This window comes from Nothoprocta perdicaria, unplaced genomic scaffold (genome assembly GCF_003342845.1).
Source record: "Nothoprocta perdicaria isolate Ctin4 unplaced genomic scaffold, notPer1 scaffold_78, whole genome shotgun sequence".
Classification (NCBI taxonomy): Eukaryota; Metazoa; Chordata; class Aves; order Tinamiformes; family Tinamidae; genus Nothoprocta; species Nothoprocta perdicaria.
The window spans coordinates 1,126,477-1,151,474 of record NW_020456065.1 but is presented as its reverse complement, the minus strand read 5'-3'; the positions used below and the strand labels follow the sequence as shown (position 1 = coordinate 1,151,474).

General features: G+C 38.5%; 1 protein-coding gene across 1 annotated transcript in view; it reads right to left on the bottom strand.

Annotated features, from left to right (window-relative positions):
• Positions 1-314: 314 nt before the first annotated feature.
• The window catches only part of ROBO1 (roundabout guidance receptor 1), a 114,629-nt gene continuing 89,945 nt past the window's right edge, over positions 315-24,998 (bottom strand). Inside the window, exons 20-28 of the mRNA XM_026051643.1 lie at positions 23,281-23,616; positions 20,805-20,912; positions 18,098-18,242; positions 17,523-17,774; positions 13,294-13,703; positions 10,789-10,941; positions 2,813-3,121; positions 1,955-2,154; positions 315-1,325 (exon numbers count right to left, since the gene is read on the bottom strand). Of these exons, the coding sequence (XP_025907428.1) occupies positions 1,311-1,325; positions 1,955-2,154; positions 2,813-3,121; positions 10,789-10,941; positions 13,294-13,703; positions 17,523-17,774; positions 18,098-18,242; positions 20,805-20,912; positions 23,281-23,616 (1,928 nt within the window). The 3' untranslated portion in view covers positions 315-1,310. The remainder of the gene's footprint in view (positions 1,326-1,954; positions 2,155-2,812; positions 3,122-10,788; positions 10,942-13,293; positions 13,704-17,522; positions 17,775-18,097; positions 18,243-20,804; positions 20,913-23,280; positions 23,617-24,998) is intronic.

Here is a 24,998-nt window from a genome sequence, read left to right as displayed (position 1 = left end):
GCAAATTCAATGCAACTAATGCCTCCATTTCAGGTTTGATGAAAATCCAATGTTGAGAGAGGCCACAGCAAAATTGCGAATTTTCTGTAAGACCAGGAAAAGGGAGAAGTGTTCTGATTATGGCCCACATTTAGGTTTGTTACTTTACCATCTGTCATCATTCGAATACTCCAAATACAAACATAGAGTATTAACAAAAAGATGAAAAATATCCCAAACAAATGCTTAACATTTTCAATAAGACAAAAGGTTAATAATTACAATGGTTTACAAACAAAGTTTAGTGATTGTGCTTTTAAAACCAAAAAAAAAAAAAAAAAAGATAAGCAGTGCATTACAAAAAATAACCCCCAAGATCAAACAAAACTTCTTTAAGTGGCACTTCTTCTTTAAGGTGAATTGAGACAAGTAGAGGTCTGAGATTTGGGCCAGTAACAGTTAATGATATTATCCATGATTATTAAAAATGCCCATTGATTTCCTTGCTTATTTTATAGGCATTATTGAGGCTGAAAATTAAAACAAGTTTCAGGTAAACTTCCTCATGCCATGATTAGACAAATAGCGTTTATATCAGCTTGCTGCCTGCCAATCCCAAAGGACATTTTTAATAAGAACATACATAATGATGAAAATGGAAACACAAATTAAAGTACCACAGGGGATTTAAAATGAGTACATATTTACAATAAGAGCCACTTCACCCCAAATTGATTCTAGTTGCATCTGTAAAACTGTTGCTTCTGCAAAAGGTTAGCAAGAGACTAGCAAAAACCAAAATACAATCCGTGCTAAAACTGCAAGATACCATTTGCACTAACTGCAGGCTACAGGAAAATTGCTATAGTGAGAGCATGATGTTCACTTTATGCAACTTGTTACCCAATGCTGTATGTAACATCATCGATTGGCTCTTTAGTGTACGAGCAGTGCATTGCACACTGCTTTTGAGGGGTGAAATGCAGGGATTCCAGCTTTTGCAATCCCCTCCTGTTCTAATCCTGAAGCAGCAACTGGCTTAAGCACCACGAAGAGCAGCTTACCTGCCTTCTTGGGCAGTGAAGGTGATGCACTTAGCGCTATGGAAGAGGCAAGGGCCGTTCCTACGAAGGAGGGTTTACAAAGAAATAGTAAAATAAAAACTAGCATTCTGATGGCAGAAAGAAAAAAAAAAAAGGAAAAATTGTACACTCTGATTGCACTGAAGATTATTTCTGGCGTCAAATATCATCAGACTTGAGGCATCTTAAGTGATTTTTTTTTTTCTGATTAGATTTTAAAAGCCTGTTACAGTACTTCTCATGTCGTCTTCAGCTTTCTGTTTCCTGTAAAAAAACAAAAATCAATACCTATATGTTAGATATTATTAAAGGGCACTGCACATCCGTTGTAGAGATTCATTTACTCTAAGGAATTACTTTTTCTAATTATCAACAACCTGTCTGGGTGTTGGATATCCTTTCCAGAATGAGGACTTAAGTTAAATTAAGTTAAATTAAGTTAAATTAAATTGCCAGGGGAGGCAAAATAAAAAAAAAAATGAGGAGAGAAATTATATATCTTTCAATATCTAGTACTATTTAGAATTACAAGCTATCAAAAAATATGAAAGAAAAGTGTCAAGGTATTCTTAGACACTCCACCTTCTTACTTTTGCATTTGAAAGAATGTGGATAATACAAAGTCCACATTTTAGTATTTTATTTCTGCAAGTTGTGTTCCATGACTTTTAGTATGAAGATAGTTGGTTACACTGTATCACATCTTGCTTGGTTTTTACATTTTTGATAAATCCTAAAGTTTCTTTTCTTATATGGGACATAATGGTAATGGAGAGAGCAATTCACTAATTTTCCAAAGAGAAGTATTTCTGTCTCAAAATTATTATTTTTTCCTTGGTATCCACTTAAAAACTGAAAATTCAATTTATCTCTAGTAGGGCAACTGCATTCACCTCCAGCTCTTCTTCTTCTTCTTCTCCTTGTTCATACGCTCCCAGTACTTGCATTTCTGCAACGTTCCTCCGAGCTATGTTTGCTTGATCCGCCCTCTGTCTACCTCCTGATCCTCTCGATGACATAGAGCTGGAAGAACTGGGATCTCTGGGATTATTTGATGTTGGAAATGTTGGTCTAGAATATGGCAGGATGTCCTCTGTATAATGAAATACATACACTGTTATGTTTACAAGCTCTGAGATACTGTGATCCTAAAATTTCTGCACACTGTTCATTTGTCTTATTTTATATAGTCCTCAAAGGGTTTAAAAAGATGCTTGACAGGAATAGGAAATAAGATCATTTCCATAATAAAATTACAGGAGCTTTCCTGAGGAAATATATAATATTCACAATGTAGCATTCACCACAGAAAAACTAATTCATGAGTAATGTCCACTTCATCTTAATTTATGATCCTTGGTCTATGTTCTATGGGAAGATGAAGAGAAAAATATGACTAAGCTGAAGGAAATACCAGCATTATATTTACCAGAATAAGGCGCATATTGCATCTGAGTATTAGAACCTGCATTTTTCAAACTGAGCTTTAATAATGCAGACGTTCAAATCAGCTTTCATACATGAAAGCGGCATAAGGAATATAAGATAGAGAAAGCCAGTCTACGTTCTCCGTAAGCTTTTGTTTCCATTTTGCCCTAATGAGCCTCAGCAATGTGACCTGCATTAGCACTCTATAATTTCAGATGAATGGTGACAATTCAGCAGATCCAACCGCGCTCCCACCAGCCGCACGGCCTCTGCCCTCTGCTCGACGCTCACTACTTTATTTAACCCAGAACATGCAGAACAACCTTGAAGAAGATGCGTTTTTGCTGGTGCACCGTCGCGTTTTGGTGCTTTACTTCCTCGCAGCTTCCCGTCACTTTGCTGGTCCTGTGTTTCTCTCCGCTCTCCGGAATTTGTCCGCCCGTCCGCGTGCTGCCTGCCCTCCGCCCCTTCCCTCCCCTTGTAGCTCGCTGCCTTCCTCTCCGCCGATCTGTCCGTCCTCGCTTCTATGGAAGCGAGTTTTGGCAACATGACCGGCCGCACCTCCAGCTGCGATTTGGACTGGGCGGTTGGGGATTTTATAGCTGGAGGGGGCACGGGAGGGGGTGGCAAGTCTAAAAAAAAAAGCCAGAAAAAGAGCAACAATTAAAATGGTGTCATACACTAATAACTGTAGGAAGTAATATTGAGCCTTATTTTGAGCCCACTGCATGCCTATTTCTTCTCAACCAGCTGGTTACTCTCCCAAACGTCAAGCTGTAAAAAATACAAGTTAAAGACCTCTCCTTGCCATTTCAAATCATAGTATTTTCTTAAAAGTCATTATCTTTAGACACTTGGATATTAACATTTCACCTATTGTCCTTGATGATATTTATCATTGATGTTAAGCCCACACAGCAGCATAGCATCTTTTGCTACTGTAATTCAAGGTCTTCATTGTACTGAGCACCAAAGCAAATTGGCTGCTGTGAAAGAATGCATATCAGCCACACAGCTGATAAAGCCAAAGCTGAACTGTATTAATTACTGGATTATTCCCTCAAACTAACAAGGAATGAGTTCATCTAACACCCTCTTGGAGACATTTTTGTCTAACTCACTCCTGGAGATATTCAGAATTGGACATCCAGAAGTGGACATGCTTTAAAATATTAGCACCATCCTTTAAATCTGCTCATGGATACATCATGAGTTATTAAAAACATACTCAGTCAAAGAAATAATATGTTTATGGGAGGAACAAAGAAATAAAAAGACACACAAAAAATACAGACTTTATCTCCCTAATTTAGCTTTTGCTGCCATATTGCAACACAGTTCAAAAACATCTTTATTTTAGGGCAGTACTTTAAATAGCATTTTAAATCTTTATTTGATTACATCCTTCTACTCCTGTAATAAAACTTATAGAAGTAGAATGTGTAAACCAGTCATTAGGGTCCAAAAGAGCTCTACAAAATACAAAATATGAAGAAAAAAAAAGTCCAAATGAGGAAACTGCAATTCCAAATTTGTTCACAATAAAGCTACAGGAACAACTGGCTTTATGATAAGGCAAAAACAGGTGAAAAAAAAGTGTGATGCATAAAGAGCTATCCTCTCAAGTGAGATTGCTAAAAAAAAAAAGAACAGCACTGTTAATTGAAAAAGGTAACTTCAGCATTTTGTAACAGCATGCGTTCATCCACACTACTTCCACGAAATATCTTGGAGCAGCTCCAGATTTAAATTATTATTTAAATAATGCTCAGCTCATCCACAGTGTAGGAGAATACATAAGAGGAGAACATTTGAACGGAAAACCAACTAAACTGGCCCAGGAATAAAGGTAGTATTTCTATATATGGAAAAACCAGGAACCTATCATAAATGTAAATAGTGGGATATGGCAGGTGTCAGAAATTTCTGAGAGGTTTTCCTGTGACACGAAGCACAAACGAGAAGATCAAGCCATGCTGAAAGGTGTAGCCATGCAGAACTCTGCTCTGTGCAAGCTCACTCAGCGCCATGCTCCACGTTAAGCTGGTGACATCATTTGGAATTGGCCTTGGCCTGCTTTAAATTAGGCTAGAAACTGGAATGGTTGACAGCTGGCTGGGGATGATGAGACAGAAAGATGGCTCAGGGCTCAATCCTGACGTTTGGACATTCCCTGGGTAAATGAGGCAGGAAACATTGTTTTGGCTGCACTAACTCCACTCTACATTGGTGAAAAAGACACACACACACACACACACACACACACACACAAAAAAAAAAAAAAAAAAAAAAACCTCCCCCAAAAAACCAAGCAAATCCCAACCCTCTACTATTATTTTAACGAAGGGTTCCTTGTCTTGAATAAGGAATCAAACCCATGTTACAAGAAATATAGAAACTTCTTTCCTTCCATTCCTCTTGGCTAACTACAAATTGGGGATCCCAGTATACATTCTATGTTTTTTTTTTGTTTGTTTGTTTGTTTTTCAAGCTCTGGCAATCTGGGGAACCTGAGAAGTAAACAACTGACATATAATTGTAGGCATGTACTTCACCCTCCTGACCATTTTCAGATGTCTTTTAAGAAAATGCATTGTCATTCCAAAACTTGAAAATCGTAGTGTAAATTAGCTGGAAAGATTAAATGAACTAGAAGCTTGGATATACTACGCCACATTTCAGACTAAAAAGTAAGAACAAAGGTAGATCTGTGGCAGTGTATTGGACTAGTTTGTCTGAGGGAAAAATAAATGTAAAATAAACTCTTCTCTATTTTACAGGAAGAAGGGAGGAAATGTAACTTCTTTTCAATACACCAAGAATTACAACACAATTTTGGGGGAAAAAAAAAAAGCATGGAATCAACCATGAAGTATTCCTTCACTGTCCTTAGCTCCTTAAAGGCGGTTCATTAAGGTAACCTCAGTCGTAACCTCAACAGCCACTTACAACCTTAACAATGAAAATCTATAATTCCAAAATCCATCATTCACATCCCTCTTCTGTGCATTTAAAAAAAGGTCTATGTGGGCTTTAGCAACCTAAGAGCAAACCACAAGACACCATCTGTGCTGTCCAGCCTCAGAGATGTGTAAATTCAGTATGTGCCTACAACTTTGGCCATTTGGGTCTGCAGGTTATCTAGTTGTGTAAGCTTAAGCGTTAATATCTGCTCCAAAAAACATTGGTCTGCAAAAGTAGCACACCTTCTGAATCATAGAATCATTATGGTTTGAAAAGACCTTTAAAATCATCGAGTCCAGCTGCAAACCCTTGAACACCATACCTGCTAAACCATGTCCCTAAGTGCATCATCTACATGTTTCTTGAGCACTGCTAGAGACGGTGACTCCACCACTTCCCTTGGCAGCCTGTTCCAATGTAGAAGTTCTTATTGTCTAACCCGCCCTGCCCTAGTGGAACTTGAGTCCCTCGTCCTATCCGTAGTCATTTTGAAGAAGAGATCAACCCCCTCCTCACTAAAACTTCCTTTCAGGTACTGTAGAGCGCAATGAGGTCTCCCCTGAGTCTCTTCTTCTCCAGACCAAATAACCCCAGCTCCCTCAGCCATTCCTCCTAAGGTCTGTGTTCCAGCCGCTGCACCAGCTTCCTTGCCCTCTTTTGGACACTCTACAGCCCCTGCATATCCTGCTTGTGGTGAGGGGCCACTGCACACAGTATTCGAGGCCCTCACCAGGGCTAAGTACCGGAGGACAATCACTTCCCTGGGCCTGCGGGCTACACTGCTCCTGATACAGGCCAGGAGGCCACTGGCCTTCTTGGCGTCCTGGGCACACTGCTGGCTCATGCTCAGCTGGCTGTCAACCAACATCCCCAGATCCCTTTCTGCCACGCAGCTCTCCGGACACTCTGCCCCAAGCCTGCAGTGCTGCATGGGATTGCTGTGACCAAAGTGCAGGACCTGGCACTTGGACTTGTTGGACCTCATATAGTTGGTCTTTGCCCATCAATCCAGCCTGTCCAGATCCCTCTGTAGAGCCTTCTTACCCTCAAGCAAATCTATTCTTCCTCCCAGTTTGCTGTCATCTGCAAATTTGCTGAGGGTGCACTTAATCCCCTCATGTAGATCATTGATAAAAATATTAAAGAGAACCTGCTCCAACACTGACCCCTGGGGAACACTGCTTGTGACCTGTCACCAGCTGGATTTAACTCCACTCGCCACCACTTTCTGGGCCTGGTCATTCAGCCAGTTCTTCACCCAGTGAAGAGTCCATCTGTCTAAACCATGAGCTTCACCAGGAGAAGGCAGTAGGAAACTGTGTCAAACGTTACTAAAGTCTAAGTGGAGCACATCCACAGCCTTTCCCTCATCCACTCTCTACATAGATCCAGTTACCATTCAACAACTAGCTGAGAAATCATATGAACTCCGCCTCAGATCCCAAAAAAGCCTGAGGTCTATTCCAAGAAGCCTTAGTACTAGGTCCAGCTCAAAGTTTATCAACCACAATCAGTTATCTTCAAAAAACATAGCTGCTGGTGGTGATGATGATTCCCACCTTTTGCAGAATGCTTTCAATTATCATAGAAACTGTTCAAGATTTAGAAAGCCTTAACTGGACTCTTTGACATAGCCTAAGGAGATTCAAAATGTATTTTCCTTCATCAAGAAAACCACTTCCTTACATGTCTGTTCTCAGAAGAGGACACATTGTGGACAGAGATACTCAAATTCAGGCAGTATCTTACATCTGCCATTCCCTACTGACTATTTCTACTAAGTTATCGGGGACTGCTTTGCCCTTTTGTGGACCCCATTGGTGTAAAGGCAATCTAGGCACTTAACACCAGCATTTTTGTGAGACAGCCTCCAGGGGCTTTAGTACAGCAACGCATTGGCTGAATCCTGAAGGCAAGGAATCGGAACCTTTCCAATAGCCTATAAAACATAGCTTGGAACCAGCTATTCAATACAAGAATCCTATGCAGACACACAGGACAAGGAACAAAGTGGTTTTAAGTCTTGACTATGTAAAGGAAAAAGCATTGATACAGAAAGTTTCACAAATGGCAATAGCTCTATGGTACAATAATAACTAAAGGAAAGTGATATTCTCTTTCGAGAGTTTTGGCGCAACCCGCAGGGAAACTATAAAAATCTTCATTATAAAACAGTACTCCTTGCTGAGAAGAATCCTATACAAAGGGGAAAAAAAAAGAAACTTTCAGAGGTCAACACTATTACACCCCTGTGGTATTTATTTTAACAGCTCAGATCACAGAGAAAATCCAGATTCAATCTACCTGCTCTAGTACAAACCAGCGTACTTCTTATTAAAAGGAAAATGGAAGCTTCCACTGCAAGAAACAAAATATAATTCACAGAGCAACGTCAAACCAATATAAAGAATGCAGAAGTACTTGGTAAAGGTCAGCTGTGCTCATGTTTCATTCATGTCTCTGTATTGCTTTTATACTGCTTTCCATTTACCTAAAAGAATTAGCAGATGCCATCTAATAACCTGGTCTACAAGGGAATCCTTCCATATACGTCCTTTGAGAGGAGAGATCATAACTTTCGGTAAGATTTTGAATAAGAACATATATAGGAATCATAGAATAAAGCAAACAACAAGCTCTTTTTTTACCCTCACAGGGAGGAACCACAATTTAGGATAAAAGGATGAATCATAAGTAGCAATGAATGAGGAAAGAGGGCCTTAATAGGTATCTCTCCTTTCTAAGCTCTGTCATGCCACAGACTTCTACAGTCATATCCTAAGGAAAAGAGCAGACAGTTACAGATACAATGCAACATTTGTGAAGACAGTGAGTGAAATTTTCTCTGCACATATTTATGTAGGAATGCAAAACTCAGGATTCTTCCCAACTCACTAAAACTTCAACATCACTTGAGACTTTTAGATGTGTAATAAACTTATTAACTTACGTACTAAAGTTATTTTTATGCTTTATCTTTAAAGAAACAGCTCAAACTGTGCACAAGAATTAGATGAACAAATACAGAAAAACCCAATATGATGCACAAAGGAAGTGTTTTCTTTTTCTTTTATTTCACAAAGGAAACAAAAGGAAAGACTGTAAAGAGATCAGATATTCACATACGCTTATAATTCAATAATAAGCTCGTTTTTGTAGAGGTAGCAAATGTATTCCTACAGATTGTTTTTTTATCCTGTTGAAATATGTCAAGAGTAGATTTTTTTTTCTACAAAGATAGAGGGAGAAAAAAGTATAAATTATGTTGGTATCTATAATAGATTACATTTGAGAATGTAAATTCATATGAACAGTGGCAAATACTCATTAACATTTGCCTTTTATGAGAAATGCAGCTACCTTAACATTCTGCAGAAATCAGTGATAATAGAGCCAAATAACTGTTGAAGGCTCAACCAGACAGCTGTCCAAGTATATATATTTTTTCCTGTTGTCACTCAGAAAGTCAAAAAAGAATGAGGATTTAGTGAATGGGTATCGCTTTCAGTAAGCTCCCAAATAATATTATGTAAATGGCCTAGGGTTGAAAATAAATAAATAAAAAAAGGGGAAAAAGGGCACCCCCTCCTTACTCCCCATCTTACAACCTTTGAACCAGGCTTTATTACTTCTGCACAAATTAAAGCCATATTTTGCTGTTCTCTGAATGACCAGACTGTATTGTGCATTAATTACAACACACAGGTTAGCAGAAATTCATATCTAATTAAAAATATGCTGAAGTAAGCAGGTGCTTTACAACACAAAACAGATATTGATCATGATTGTCAAATCTGTTGCAATATCTAACCGCAGTGCTCTATGATTTAACTTGATAGAATTGCTTTCACAAAAACCTGTCACCAACTGTAGATCCACCTCTTATTTATTCCTGTGTTACAGGGAAGAAAATGGCCACATAAAACTCCTGTCCAGATTTTTATTTCTGATGTCCTAGCTCCTGTGTTCGTACCAGGGTTTGATGCTCAGCCAATTATTCAGTTAAGAGATAATAAAAGCTGATAAAATGTCCATAAAGTCTTGCAAAATGCCATTACAAGGGTCTCATAAATGTAACATTTCTGGTACAGTTTGGGGATTTACACCGTGCGTTGTCCTTTCACAGAAGCAAACATGCACAAAACCACTGCAATAACCTCTCAAAATCAGATAATATTCCGGCAGCTCGGCTGCACTGACAGAAGGGGCCTGGGCATAAGCCAAGAGGCCCAGGTGCACTGTGTCATGCCAGTATTTAATGCAGTCTAATATCAGATAGATGCTAGGGAGAGAAAATACTCCGAATAACGTACAGATAATAGCACGGACAACCACTCATTGCTAAATTACTTCTGCTCATCATGCCGGGAGCTTTGTATTACATTTTTTTCGTCAAGTGGCAGGAATCATAGGGGGAAGTGGCTCGCAACTCCCTTCTTGTAACCCTGGATAAGGATCTATAATATTAGGCTTTCATATGATAATGGCAAATGATGCCCCTCTTTGAAAAATTTCGCGCTGGTAATGAAAGTCCTAATCAGATTGTTGTTGCTGCAAACGGGGAGGTGGGGAATGAAGCCTTCTTCCCCCCTCCCCCTGTCAGCAGATTTAGCAAACTCGACAAGATGGGTTAAGTCTTTGAGAATTTATCTTACACGAATTCCCAACAAAGCCCCTGGGTTGTTTTATAAAACTGGAAGGTAGTGGTTTAATAAAAGCTGTGCCACCTGAGGCATTTTCATTAAAGGCTCTCTCCTGACAACATCACAGTGTTTGCATTAGCCTCCTCAACTCCCCAGAGAATACAAGCACTAGCTTTTCAGCAAGGGTTGATATTATGTGTGAAGGCACGAGAGAAGATGATTAGATTTCGCTTTTTGGTTCACGAAGTAACGGTTTGCAACAATACTCTGGTTAGGATTCAAATTCACTGATTTATGTTGCCTGCCATTTGAATAGCATATTGTTTCTATAAGAAAAAGAAGTGTTCTGAAGGATTTAATATTTAGCCATTTCAAAGAAGATTTTTAATCCTAACCACACATTATTCCCAACTGTACTATTTATGCTATCTGGGCACTTAAATAATGACAGTAATTAGCCGATTAGGACACTACAGAAAACAGGTGCAGGGCTGTGGAGTGGAAGCATCAATGTACAGCATTAAGGAACTATGGCATTTTAAATGATTGCTCTGTTCAGTGTGTTTAGCAACAGGAAACACAAATCACTGAATTTTGAAACATGTTATCTCTGTGGAAAAATTTCACACACGCACATTGGCTGCGTATTTGGAAAGGTTCAGTGACGGTTTCACCCATTTCAGTGGACTCACCATCTGTGTAGACTTCTCTGCGCAGATGTCCTGGCTGGTGTTTTTGCTTTTTGGCAGGTCGGACCTTCTGTATTACAACAGCACTCATGTTGCTGTCAGTAGACACAGGGCTGGTGGGTCTAGGACAGTGTGATGCATGAAAATGTCTTCGGCCTGAAAAATTGTTAGAGAACAACTCTGATTATTTTTCTCATTCAAAATCAGATGTTTTACTCTTTCTTTTCTTTTGCATGGGAACTCTCCAGCTCTCTAGAACTTAGAATTATACCGTTAGAACATCAATACAATTCACATTCTCAGTGTGATTGCTTTAAGAGCAAAGCATAACTAAAGTGAAAAATTTGCCATCCTATTCATAGGCAGCCTGGCTCTGTTTCACAGAAATTATCCAGCTGCTTTGTAGCTGGTAGGTCTTGCTCCAGCAACCCAAACTCCAACACCAGTCAAGCAGAGAGACTTCCAGCCCAGCAGCCCTCCATAAAACACAAAATCTTTCGCTTTCAAAATGGGTTTCATCTCCCCTGGCTTGGCCAGGACCTCGGTTGTCCCACAGAAAGAGCAGGCCTTCGTAACAGATGTCCCCAGCCCTGCTTTGAGGGAATTACTAAGAATGCATCTGGGATGTAGGACTGACATTTTAGCACATCTTATTTGCAAAGAAAATGTGCTGCCTTTGTATGATTTGTAGTCAGGTACCGGCAAGATTGATGCTTAAATATCACCCCGCAGCATGAACTGGACTATTGTAAAATTATATACCTGTAATACCAACAAGATTAGCAATATACCTGTAATAGCAACAAGTACAAGAAACCTTTCCTGAATGCATTTATTTGTGTAGATATACATGCATATTTATGTGTATGTGTATACATATATGCACACAGATACAGAAACATTCTATGATATAACATCATATATGAACATGGGTAAAATTCTGGCCCCGTGGGTATAAATGGGAGTTTTGCCACATCTTACCTCAATGGGCCAGGATTTCATCCAAATTTACTAAATTACCTCCCCTCTCATTCTTCATGATGAACAGCTGTGTTGAAATGAAACAAAGGGCTGTTAACTCAGAGAGGGTATCAGAAATGAGAGAGGAATTTTGCAGATCTGTGGAGTGTGTGTGGACACAGTTATAAGTGAGTTCCTCCTCTCTAGGCTTGGCAGTTTTACAGCATTGGCACAGTATTCATGGAGCTGTTGAAGCTAGCATTCCATACAGTGGTATTCCTATTTCTGAGCTGAAATATAACAATATCTATCCGGTAATTATCAGGCCTACTCAGGTTGCTGACTGCTCGTATGCGTTCTGTATTACTAGTAATTTTGCTAGTCATTTAGGTATTTATTTTGCTAAGCATTAAATATTTCACATATTGAATTTCATACTTCCAGTGATGATTCAGGAGAAAAAATAATCATAATCTATAATCTATCCCATCTCTAATGGCAGGTGTTAAATTAGGAAGCCAACATAAACCCAATTCATCTCAATAACAAAGCAGGAATGGCTTGAACAGAACTCAGCAAAAGATAATAGTGAAATGTATAATGGAAAACAACCACATGAATATTTTTGTGTCTGAGGATCTAATCTGAGGGTGTGTTTCAATACAGTGGGATTAAATCCTTCATGAAGAGTGACTGAAAATACTAGGAGCCTTTTATCAGGAAAAGGGTAGAATTCTGTACTAGAAGAAAACTGAATAGAAATGTATTTAACTTTCTACACAAATATGGCAATATTTAGTTAAAATAATAAAGATGGAAAATTTTCTAAATTATGTGTAAATTTTTACCACAGTTCTTTGCCATATGAAGCAACTGAGGCTAAATCATAGCAAGATGGTTTTAGAAAGGGCATCAAAGCAATGAGTTTGTGGGGGAAAAAAAAAGGATTTTTAAATCACTTGCAAGGAATATTTATTGGAACAAACTGTCCCATATTTACCAACATCACTCTCTGATTAAGCAGTTTCTTATGAAATATTGCTTTCCAAACTTTGCTCCACTGATTTACGAATGATGCACAGCTAGGCAAGACTGAGCTAGACTCACTCAGTGGAGATCCACTGCATTCAGTGAAGGGATGATGCTTGGCAATAATCAATAAGAGAATAATTAGAAATAAGAGAAATATGAGAAATAATTCTCAATAAGAGAAAAACTAAAAAAATTCAATAATTAGAAACTACCTATGTCAAACACGATATTGCAGCAATTTATTTGAACTATTCCATCAAAGCTCCTTTTTGAGCTGTTCCCCTAGTACAAACCGGCCCCGTTGTTGTAAGATCAGTTGCAAGAAGGCTAAACTGCAGTATGGGGATGCAAAACAATTTCCTGCATGTGTGAATTTCTAAATGTTGCAAGAACATTATTGCGTGATTTATTGTTAGGTTAGTACAGAAATTCAGGAAGAAATTGTGGATAAATACGTCTTGCATTAAGAAAAAAAAGGTATTTCTTGTTATCCTCTCAAACACAAGATGAACTCACCTCCTGCAGCGTCCTGCATTTGACGTCTGGCTACTTTAAGGCCAGCGTATTCTGCGGCTGCTGCAACAGCCTGTGCAAAATCTGCATCAGTAAAAAATGATCCGTCTGAAGAGCTAACACTGGACCGTCCACTTGAGATGTTGTCTTCTTCAGAGGCTGACCCCCAACCATTGATCATGGACCCTGTTACAGAGCTCTCCAAATCCCCAACGCTTGAGGCAGGGGTCTGCTCAAGGCCACGCAAAAGGAGTCTTCTGTTCTGCATCTTGGCAACCTCTATATCTGCTTCATCTTCCTCCTCCTCTGGTGCATCGGTATCCATATCAGAGACCAAAGGGCCCGAGATGTATCCATAGGTGTGTGGTGGAGATATAGGCCTTGGAGGGGGCGGAGGACTCACAGGTTGACGTCTGCATTAAAATACAAGGGGAGGAAAAAATGGAAGTCACAAAACATAATGACACAAAAAAGTAAATTGCTGCAAATATTTCTTTTACTTTGAAACCAGCTTGACTTGCCCCTTTATTCACTAGAAATTATATTTGAAAGGTTCTTTTTTTTCAGTTTTTACTTTTGTTTTAAGCCAAACTAATCAACAATGTAGTTTGAAATCTAACAAAGGAAATCTGATTTTTCATACAGTTCCTTCAACTCTGATTTTAATAGAAAAAGGCTTATTTTGCTTAAATCTTGTTAAGTTTCTTTGTATAGCTCTTGTACAGCTAGGAAAGAGATGGTTACAATTCTTGCATATAGTCTCAAGGATTTGCACCTCCTTGAGAATGTGCCCAGAAGAAAGTGCCTCTGCATTGCTTTAGAAGCTTGAAACTACCAACCTGTACTCAAATACATGACTCCACCAACATTATCCCCCCAGCATTGATACAAAAAGATAGGAATTGAAATATTGCTGTTTAATGATTTTTCATATTGGCCTAGGAGATAGTATAAAGAAAAATAATCTAGTATCACCTTAATTCTAGGTTTTAAGGATTCTAAAATGCATGAAGATGCATTGATTATTATATTCTGAGCTCAAATAATTTCTAATGATGTCTCCAGCTTAAGGAGGCAAAGCATTAGATGTCATTAGATCAATGTTCATTTACCTAATACTTCACTCAAAAGTCTATGTTATTAACATTGTCAACAGTTCTTCTTAATGAGGCTACGCACATGCTCCTTTAGTGCCAATAGTCTGAAAGGAAGAAATCCTTGGTGCAGCAGTGGCTGGACCGTTGATTTCACTTGCTGGGAAATTCCAGAGTAGCCTGGTCTGCAAAAATCCCAAAGCAATTTTCCTGTCTCAGATTTTTCCCTTATTTCCTCGTTGACAAGATGGGAATTCTTACAGACTCTAAATCTTTGCTTTTTAGAGGGTGATGTTTCATTTTAAAAATGGGAATGCTTACTATTTTGACAGGAAAAATGAGGGTAGAAAAATCTACTATTTTGTGGCCCGAGAAAATGGAACCTCCCTGAATTTATCTAACTAGTGCTTTCCACTCATTGTGTTAACTATTAAATGGCAACGAAGACAAGGTCAGTAAGAGATATATACTAAACAATCATTTAATTAAACAACAACAACAAAACAGAAGTCATTGCTGCCTGGGAGCTTCTACCTGCCTTTGATTAGAGACCTTGCCCAATAGAGTTTTACTGCCCTAATTTAAAGCTCTTGTGACATCTGTCCTTGCAGTCTATTTGCCAGCCTTGCTGCTCTCTGGGTTTTGGTAGTAGGAGACAGGCAACTAGTTACAAAACATGTTAGGATTCTTGAAATTATAGCTTGCCTGCCAGCCCTTAAGAATAGGCTAATTGAGAGCAGCTGTTCACGGGCAGATAGATTTAGCAATACTTTATTTCACTTTATCTGATGCGGTGGCTCTCGCCTTAACAGAGACACCGTCTCCTATCTCAGCTCTCGCTTTAACATGGACATCAGCTGCTATCTCACTAAATCTTTAGCTTCTCCTTTGCCTGCCCAGTCTTCCAGAGCACAGATTTCTATTACAGTTTACTGTAATTTTAGCGAGCTGACTGAACAGAGAAGTGCTACTGTAGACAATCATCATCACAAGAATCATATTCCAGATGCTGGCTTCTTGTAGGGAATGGAGATAATATTCAGCAGGACTATAATTATCAGACAGAGCTAATAAAAAGTATGTTAGGCCAATAAAGCTAATAAAAACCCAACATAATGTGATTTCAATATAGCAATATTTTAGGCACTATTTTCACAACCACATATACAACCACAACCGAGAAAACTGACCAAGAATTTGACCCAAAAAAAAAAGAAAACGATACAGAGAAATGCACCACTCAAAGTGTCTTCCTAACTGAAAAGGATTGTCCCGCAGTATTCAAAACAGAAACTATCTCCCAGAATGGGCTACAGTGGCTGAGCACAGCACATCCCACTCCTAAAGAGCAATGCCATGGGTCATATCAACACCATTAATGATAGAGGTAGCCAGTCAAGCCTTGCTGAGCAGGTAGATAGAACCGTGTGAATCCTTTTTCACTGAAGAGATAGATGTAGCACAGAAACAAGAAACAGTGTTAGAAAAGTAAATAAGAAGGACAAATTTAGTCACTAACCATTCTAAGAGTGTGATAAAAGCTAGACTTAACAATCACAGGAATAATAAAATAATACATTTTTTTCCATCTACTCAATGATTAAGCTGTATGCCCTAGGAGTATAAATCACAACGCCTTTCCAGACAAAACTCAGTCTTCTTCAACTATATTTGATGATATTTATGGTGAACAGCCATGACCGTGTTGAAAGAACGTCCTACTTTCCCAGCCGTTGCTGGATGGCTCTGTGAATTTTCATTTGTCTGCACCAAGGCCTCCTCCAACCTGTGTATCAGTATTCATCTCACACTCTCCAGCACACGGTGTCCGAGGTCACTCATAACAGGTTGTTCACTTAGCATTTCCCTTTTCCATTAGTGTCCAGCAAGTTTGACCTCTGTATAACCCTTGGAAACTGAAAGCGCTTCAAATGAGCTCTTCGGTGCCCCGGCACGTTAGGGCCAATCAAAATTACAGAAAATATTATTAGCCACCCACTAAGAAAAACAGTGATTATAAAGAGTCAGGAAGCTGAAAGAAGAGAAAAAGATACACAGTACAGGAAATGCTACTGTAAAGAATAAAGAAATACAACATAAGGCAGACAAAGGTGAGGTGGGGAGTAAAACTAAAGGCAGATATAAGATCTTTCAAAACAATCAGATTAGATGACTACTGTATACTTACAAAAAGAAGTCTCAAAAATGAACTAACTTTTCAAAACTGGAAAATAAATCCATACTGTCCGGTTTATATTAATAAACTCTACATCTCATCTATACAGCAGGCACTGAATTCATGAAATCACCATCAGCCTTTCTAAAAATAGAAAAGTATGTCTGGAATATTACAGGCAAGTTGTTAATTAAAATATCTTAAAAAAATGAAGAAAGAAACAAAAGGGATATATTTCTGGATGCAAAACCTGTATGATCTTAACAGAAAGACAAGACAAATAGGGATCATATGTAAAAAGCCTCATTCAGAATTCACTATTTTATGGAACAGAAGCTGTGAGAGAGTATATGCAAAATAGTTTCCACTAAAAGCAACTCAGGAAAGAAACAAAATTTCCCTGTAACAAATATCTGTCTTTATTAATGTTGGTCATTTCTTTAAATGAGGGTAGGTGGAAATGTTAAGAAAATTTGAAAGTAATAATTTACTGTATTAGGATTTATGAGAGGAGAAAAATCTATAGGTTATATAAATTATATATTTATATATATTCATACATATTGGTGACAAGTTAATTGCACAGTTACTGTGAAATAATGCATGCTATTTTATGGTAATAATGCAGTAAATCTATTGGAAACAATGGAACTGTAATTATATGGTAAGCTGTGTTAACGATAGCACTTTAATATCCTGACGACTGTGAATTTAACTTGTGTCAGCACTGTACGTAGCATAAAGTGATATACTGCATTTCTTTCCCTGGTATCATAATCAGGCAACTTAATTACGTATTTCCACAGTTCCAAACAGTTCTCGCGGCCCAGATCGTCAAGTTAAATATCGACACGACTAAAGGTACCGGGGAGAACCTTGGCCTCACTGAATTCAGCAAGAATTGGCAGTGGGGCCAGGATGACCTCGGTCACATCTGGCTCTCTACATTTGCATTGACACACCTCCGGTCGGCTTGGTGTTGTATGTGTCCCAGCTCCTCCTGACAGTCCTGTAACATGGGCTGCAGTTCTTCCTGGGGAGAGGGGGTGAGGGTGGCAGTTGACTGGTGGCTATAGGAGACAGCGGCGGGAGAGGAAGCTGCTCCTCGAACGGGTGGAGTTGGACCTCGCTCATCTTCTTCCTCTTCCTCTAGCTCATCCTGCTGCAGATACATCCTTGCAGGTGGGACGGGACAAGGGATTTCTTGGTCATAGCTAAAATTGATTTTTTAAGAAAATAAGGACTTAAATTTTTACTGTGTTATTAGCATAGCTGATATATGTATAAATAGCCCAGAAAAAAAACAAAACAAAACAAATCCACCTTTGTTATTTGTGCTCTTGGAAACAGCTTAGTTAGGATGCACTGACTGCTGCACCACTGTCACTCGGCAATCTCTCTAATGAGTGACAATGCAGCCAGCTGAGGAGCACCAGAAAGGCTGAAGGAAGGTCTCACTGCCAGCTTGTAGGGCAAATTACTGTTCAATTAGCTAGCCAGTCAAGTCAGATTTGGGTGATGTATTCATGTTTCTTACCTTTCATCCACTGAAAGGCTGTAATCTTCACTATTGCTGTGGGGAGGGGGATGTGCAGGAGGGGGTGGAAGGAGATCGGCCCAGTTCATGCCAGCTTGCTTGGGAGCCTTTGGAGTACGAGCACCCTTCTTGTGCCCTTGACTCCCTACGAATAAAAAGCAATGCACATTTTTATTTTTTAAAAATATCTTCACCATTTACTCTTTCAAAAACAAAATAACCACAGCCTCACATAGCCCCTCCTGGATTCTCTAGAATTCCCTGCTGTCTTGAGCAGGAATAAACCGGCATCTCTCCTTGTTACATCCATTTACAGCTTCTTCACAAAATTAGTAAACATTCTGTGTACTAAACTTGATTTTAACTAGAAACTTTACTATAGCAAGGAAAGAAACATACAGGATACAAAACTTGAAATGTTAATAAATAGCCAAAATGCAGTAAAAGCACAAATGAATTTTACAAGCAACGTCATTAAGAGTGAGCTTCCTACTTCTATTAATTACATTATAGATTACTATCTAAAACAAATGAGCTGTAGACATATTTTCCAAAGTGCATTTCTATTATTTAATTGCTGGAAGTTAAAATACAATATGATACAGATATGATCTATTAAAGTTCCATTGTTGCATTAAGTTACTGAATATATGTAATTTGTACTTGTCCACTGAAATGTTTTAGGCACAATGAAATTACTAGTTTTAGTCTAAATGGCAGGTGCAGCTGAAAATAATTGCTGGAAGAACTAAAATAACGAAAAAAAAAAAAGGAAAGAAAAAGAAAATTGATGAAGTATGGCACAAATGTTTTCAACTACTATTACTGGGAAATTACAGCTCATAATAGAACAATGCAGCCTTAACGATTCCAATAACTTTGAATCAGACCAGTTATTCAGTCACTCTACAATTTAACTTTGGACACGGCTGTGATCAGAATGGCCTCTACCACCGTTCATTTGTATACCTGTTACTCTTTCTGTGTTATTATTAGTTCCTTAAATGTAGGTAAAGCCACTGTATTTCTGAGCAGGTTTTAAAGCAATTCACAATTATTTCTTCAACTGAGACATAGTTTTATATCAGCACAGTTAAGCCTGTCCACATAACTAAAGGTGTTGCAGTGAGGCTTAAGAAACTTGTTTTCTCACTCCTGCTCACTCATATTTTCCATTCTCATAGATATTAGTTTTGCTTCTTATTGTCCCACACTAACTGCCAGATTATCAGTATAATTTAGCTATGTACAGTTATTTTTTTGGTATCTTGGTATTTCAGGCAAGACGTTAACTATCCCAAGCAGCCCATCATCTACATTCTGTTCCCTAAGTACCAAGGTATGTGCACAATTTTTCACTGTAGTCACTTTGCTTCCTTCCTGCTGGAATCCTTGATTAGCACTATAATTTGTTAGAGTTATGAATAACCATAATAGGTGTTGGCATGGAAAATAATACCTTCTCATTTTTAATTGGCATAGGTTCATACTCCTTGGGATGTTCCACACTGAATTTCAGATCTGAATGTCATTGAGTGGAGGCTCAGCACCATATCCTGGTGCTGTAGACCTTGGAATGGGCACAAGATTGGCTCCCAGAAGAACCCGTCTGAGCACCTGGGAGAACCAGGTGCCTTCACTCATTTCACCTCAATAACAGAGAATTCAGGTCACCTCAAGGAATAGTGGGCACATTTACATGTTTATGTCTCTTCCATAGTTAAGATAGAGTGCAGGTTAGGATTTAGGCAAATAAGCTACCAAAGGAGACAGCAGAACAGAAAGAAAAAAGAAGAGCTCTGGTCTTGGTTAGCAAAAGTCCAGGAAGATTGTGACTGATCCATAAATCCCCTTATAATCAGCTTCATGTAGGTAAACATGGGCTAAATATCAGGCTTATGGTAAAGCTCCAGACAAAGCCTGCATGTAACTTCTGAACATATCACACACCTCTATCAAGATCACACCTGAAGGTTATTAACAGGTTATGCTCATATAAGAAGTAATAACTTCTGAATTAAACCTGGCTTTGTGTTCAAAAGCACAAAGTGCAATTTCACTGCCTTGGTCAGACTTTCAGGCACAAAAACATAAGACTTATACAAAAGATTTTTAGACTATAAAAAGAAAGGAAGATTTATATAGATCTGTATATTTACAAGCATGCGATTTTACATCATAAAATGTAAGGGATTACATTCAAAAATGAAAAATTTCTTGAAGTAGTTCTGTTAGATATCACAGCACTTCTAAGAATAAGATTGTCTTAGGTGAATAGAGCCAACAGATGGAAAAGAAGTAAATAAGGTACCAGGAAAGTAATATGTAAATTAAAACTGTGACAGCTGAAAAGGAATTTCTGTGATTTCTTTATTTGGATGTCATACTATTAAACAGTAGGGCATTAATATTTGGAAATCTACCTAATTTGCTATTTCTTCCTGATCTTGACCAAGCAATTAACTAAATAATTTATAGATGATATGTAGATGATACTAAGCAACCATGATGATGCAAAAGAAGTAAAGATAGATATCCATTTGGCCAAATTTTGTGCTGTTTAACAAATCTGTGCTACATTATTTGTAGCGGGTCCCACTCCCTATCCCTTCTGTAAGTGAAGGAACTGGTGCTAACTATGGCTATAAGTCAACTATGTCCAAATGAAAAAGAGAATTGCAGTTTGAAAAATGCATTACACACTCACCAGATGTACTACTGCCTCGATCCGAGCTGTTGTAGGATCCACCTGTATTCTGGTCGTATGCCTGGTTGTATGGAATAGTTGGAGCAATGTTGTCATTTACTCGGTAATCTGCAAGTTTAATAGTACAGTTAGTGTCAGCCTCCTGAAAAAGCGAGACTTTTATATACTTGCTTTATAACACAAAGTAAGACCTCCTGAAAATAGTAAGGAAGAAGTAAATTGACTGTCTGAAAGGAAACCCCTTACATTTTACTTGTATCTTGCCTCTAAGCAAAAGTTTAGGGAGAATCCCGGGAACTTAGTAGCCCCACAGCAAATATAATCCTATGTGGAGGACAGTTACAGTGCCTCCGCAATGATTTAATCTCAAAGGATGTATCTGACCTGTGTGAACATTCTGCATGTGAAGAATACTGTCACCTAGATAGATTTTTCCATGGATTCTGCTTAATTTATGAATGCAGGACAGCCAGTTGGCTGTAGTAGCTACTTTTTGAGTTTCAAAGGTGACAGCTCTACATGGGAGTCAGCCTACAAGGGCTGAGCGAGCTGCTGGAGCAACAGTTTGGCTCTCCTAAATCCAATTTTCAAGAGCAGGTCTTGTTTTAGTTGGTTCGGGGTTTCAGTTGTTAGACAGTTTTTTATTTTGGGGGTTTTTTTTTTTTTTTGGCTGATGGCCATTACAGTAACTTCTCTCTCCAACTCCGAAGATTTGGCAACCAGATCTGCAAAACTATAGCAGGAGTAAAATACTCATATGACAATACAGTACTTTCATGCCAAGAAGTATTTATAATTTACAGAGAACAGAAAGGAGCTGTGTTGCTCTTCATATAGCAAATAAAACTGAGTCATAAACAGAACCATGGACATAAAGTAGTGACAGTGAAGCACAGCATGTAACGCATCAAATGGTTATTTCTCATTACAAAAGCTATAGGTATAATTTTCAGCAAGATGGTTTTGACTTAGGAAATGAGAAAACCAAGATCAGAATATTGACTCATAAAATAGAAAAGCAAAATAAAAATAAACAAAACTAAGAATCCAATCCCCATCTGCTGCAGCAATGTTTGCAATAATGTAAGCATGGGAAAAAGAGCAAAATGATAAATTCCACACCAGAGCATATTCTCTAATGGTTTCTCAGACTAGTTGCATTCCATAGACCATGGTGAAGCCCTGCATACCACATATGTTTACACAAAGGATAAACAATAAATCAACACTCTGAAATATGTATATATGACTGTCAGCAGACAATGCTTTAAGGGGGCCTTTGTACACTACAATATGCTAGAGAATATGCAGCTGTAATACAGACAATTTGAAAGATGTAGTGTCTTCCAGGGCATAAAAACCAAACACGTTTTACCCAAAACAGATATGTAATACACAGTCCACAAAAGAAAACATAATTACAAGAAAAATAAAGCTTTCACCCTCCAGTAAGGAGCCACAAAAATTGAATTTTCTCTTGACTTGTTTATGTCAAAGGCAAGTGTCACATTTTATGTTGCCCTTTGAACTCCTCTGTGGGCAGACAGGTCCGGTAAAGAAGTCAACATTCTTGCAAAGAAATGTGTCATTTTACTGGGTAACTTATCACTATGAGATCATCTGAGCTACGGCAATCCATTCAAAAAGTTCAAAGTTAGAATGGGTCCAGTTCCTAGGGATACTGTTTTGCAAATCAGGTTATTAAAAGAGGTTGCATGGTAGCCTGGAGGACTAGCAAGAAATCACATACCTGTTTCTTCCAACTCCCACACATTATATTAACGAAACGTGCCCCCAAGGCCACCAAAGTACATTCTGATGTTTCCCGTTAACACCGAAATCAATTTATTTTTAGCTTCTGGATTCACAGACTTCAGGTAGGGTAACAAAGGAATTTAGTTTCCCAAAATCATGTGCAGTGGAATTGCCTCTGAATATGTGAATCGGAGGCTTGCTAGGAACATGTCTGCAATGAATTGGATGGCTCCATTTCTGTCCCCAGTGTACGACACAATACAATTTTACAGAGTCTGATATGCAAAATTTCATTCGTTTACATGAACATGTAGATTTAATTAGTCTCCATCCACGACAGGGAAGAGTAGGTTGACCTACTTTAAATTTAAGGTAGAATATAATGTGACTACCATGCATCTGGCTTATGAATAAAATATCTTGTCTCTGTCCTAACCAATCCCTCAACTACTATTAAATTTAAATTAACCTCAAATCCAGAGGAAATATATTTTATTTAATTCTTTTTAAAGATACAGCTTGCTATTTGGTATAATAAATTCAATCTCTGAAGGTTATTGTGCTACTAATTAACTCTTTGACACTGTTAACTGTGAATTTCTAAATCTAGAGCACCACGGAGGTCTGTACGTGCTAACCCTGAAAGCTTTGGACTCCCAGCACCAGAAGGTCACAACTCCTCTGATGCCTAAAGAGGAGAAACAAGCCAAAAGCTCTTCACCTTTATTTAATTTGTTTTGCTCCATAATGTTGTACTGTATGGGTGCAACCTCTTGCTTTTGCTGAACAGAGGGTTTCCAGTGTTTCTCATTCGAATCCCCGCTGCCATTGTTAACATTATTGCTGATATTTGACTGGATGAGTTGAGTGGTGGCATAAGGAGTGGGTTGCCCAGGCTGGCTGACAAATCTTCCGTCCTTTAGATTTGGACTATTGAAGGTTTTCATCTCATTGATTTTGTTGCTTAGGTCCACGTCACCATACACAGTTGACTCGGGCAACATCAGGTTTGTTTGCTTGTTGTCCAGCTGATTGTTGTAATTTGCTATACAATCGGCTAACCACAGAGGAAAGAAAAAAGAAAAGGTCATTCTGTTCGCTTACACTCTACTTTCAATGAAATACCCTCTAAAAACTTGCTAGTGCATAGCTGTACGGCTTGCTTCCATGAAACAGAGATAATATAATAATTAACTATATCTAAATTATGGAGTGTAATTCACCTTTTAAGTCACTGCGCATATTGCTCAAGTGGCCACCCCAAAAGCAGTGTTCAGTGTTTTGGTCCACTGTGAATTCAGACCTACTGAACTGTATCTACTATGACTTACCTTTTTTTTTTTTTTTTTTTTTTTTTCCCCCTTCCCTACACTGGCCATATAAATATTTACATTTAGATGCTGTTATCAAAGCAGTCTATCTATTTAATGAATAACTGTGGTTAAAGTAATTTGCATTTAAAGGAAAAATCAAGCAAAACCTAACTGTGGGAATGACTAAACATGGCAGTTACTTCATGTTGATATAAGATGAAAATCACTTAAGACTTTTTTGTAATTGTGGTAGGAAAGAGAGAATACGGCAGATTTTTATAAAACAGATCAGAAAATAATTACACATTGACAGAAATAATTAAAGAGAAACAGCACAGTGTGTAAAGTAACTCAGTACCCTGTAGCAAGACTTTATTTGACCATTGTTTCCTTGTACAATCGTATATTTGGGGTTGAAACAAAAAGACAGGAAAGCACTTGGGAATTTCTGCAAATTAGCAGTTCCTTTGGATCCTGCAGAGTAAGCAATACCACTGCAACACCATTGTCCTGTATGCTAAATACAGACAGTGTGAATTCATTCTTCGAATGGTTATTGTGCCACGAGATCAGCACTCATTATAGTCATACATTAATTAAGCATGTACTGATGCTGTGGCCGCTGCCGTGTGAAGCAGTGCGCCTGCCTTTCAGGGCTTCCTTCTCTTCTGTGTGACAGGAATTCTCCAGATCCAGTCCATGGGAAGGAGGCGGAAGGCAGTAACAGAGTCCGTGGGGAGGCGTTTTGAGAGATTAGTGAGACCAGCGCGCAGTGCTCGTGAAACAAGAACGACAATTCGCCACTGGCTAATGCAAAAGGAAATACAGAACAAGCACCAGGTATATCCTCTCCCTCTGTAAAAACGCGGGGTGTTTGTGTTAGGGAGCTTGATTCAGTCCTGAAGACCATTACCTGCGGAGGCCACAAGTGTCTGGCTTGAGAGGGTGCCAAGCAAGACTAAGGACACAGTTCAGGATTCGACCATTCTGCTGTATGAAATAACCGCTACATACAGAGGACATTCCATTTCAAAATAGCCCCTAATACAGACATTTTTCCTAAAAAGTAACTCCAGAAGAAAAGGCAATAAATGAAAAAAAAAAAAAAGTTTCTTAAGTTACAAAA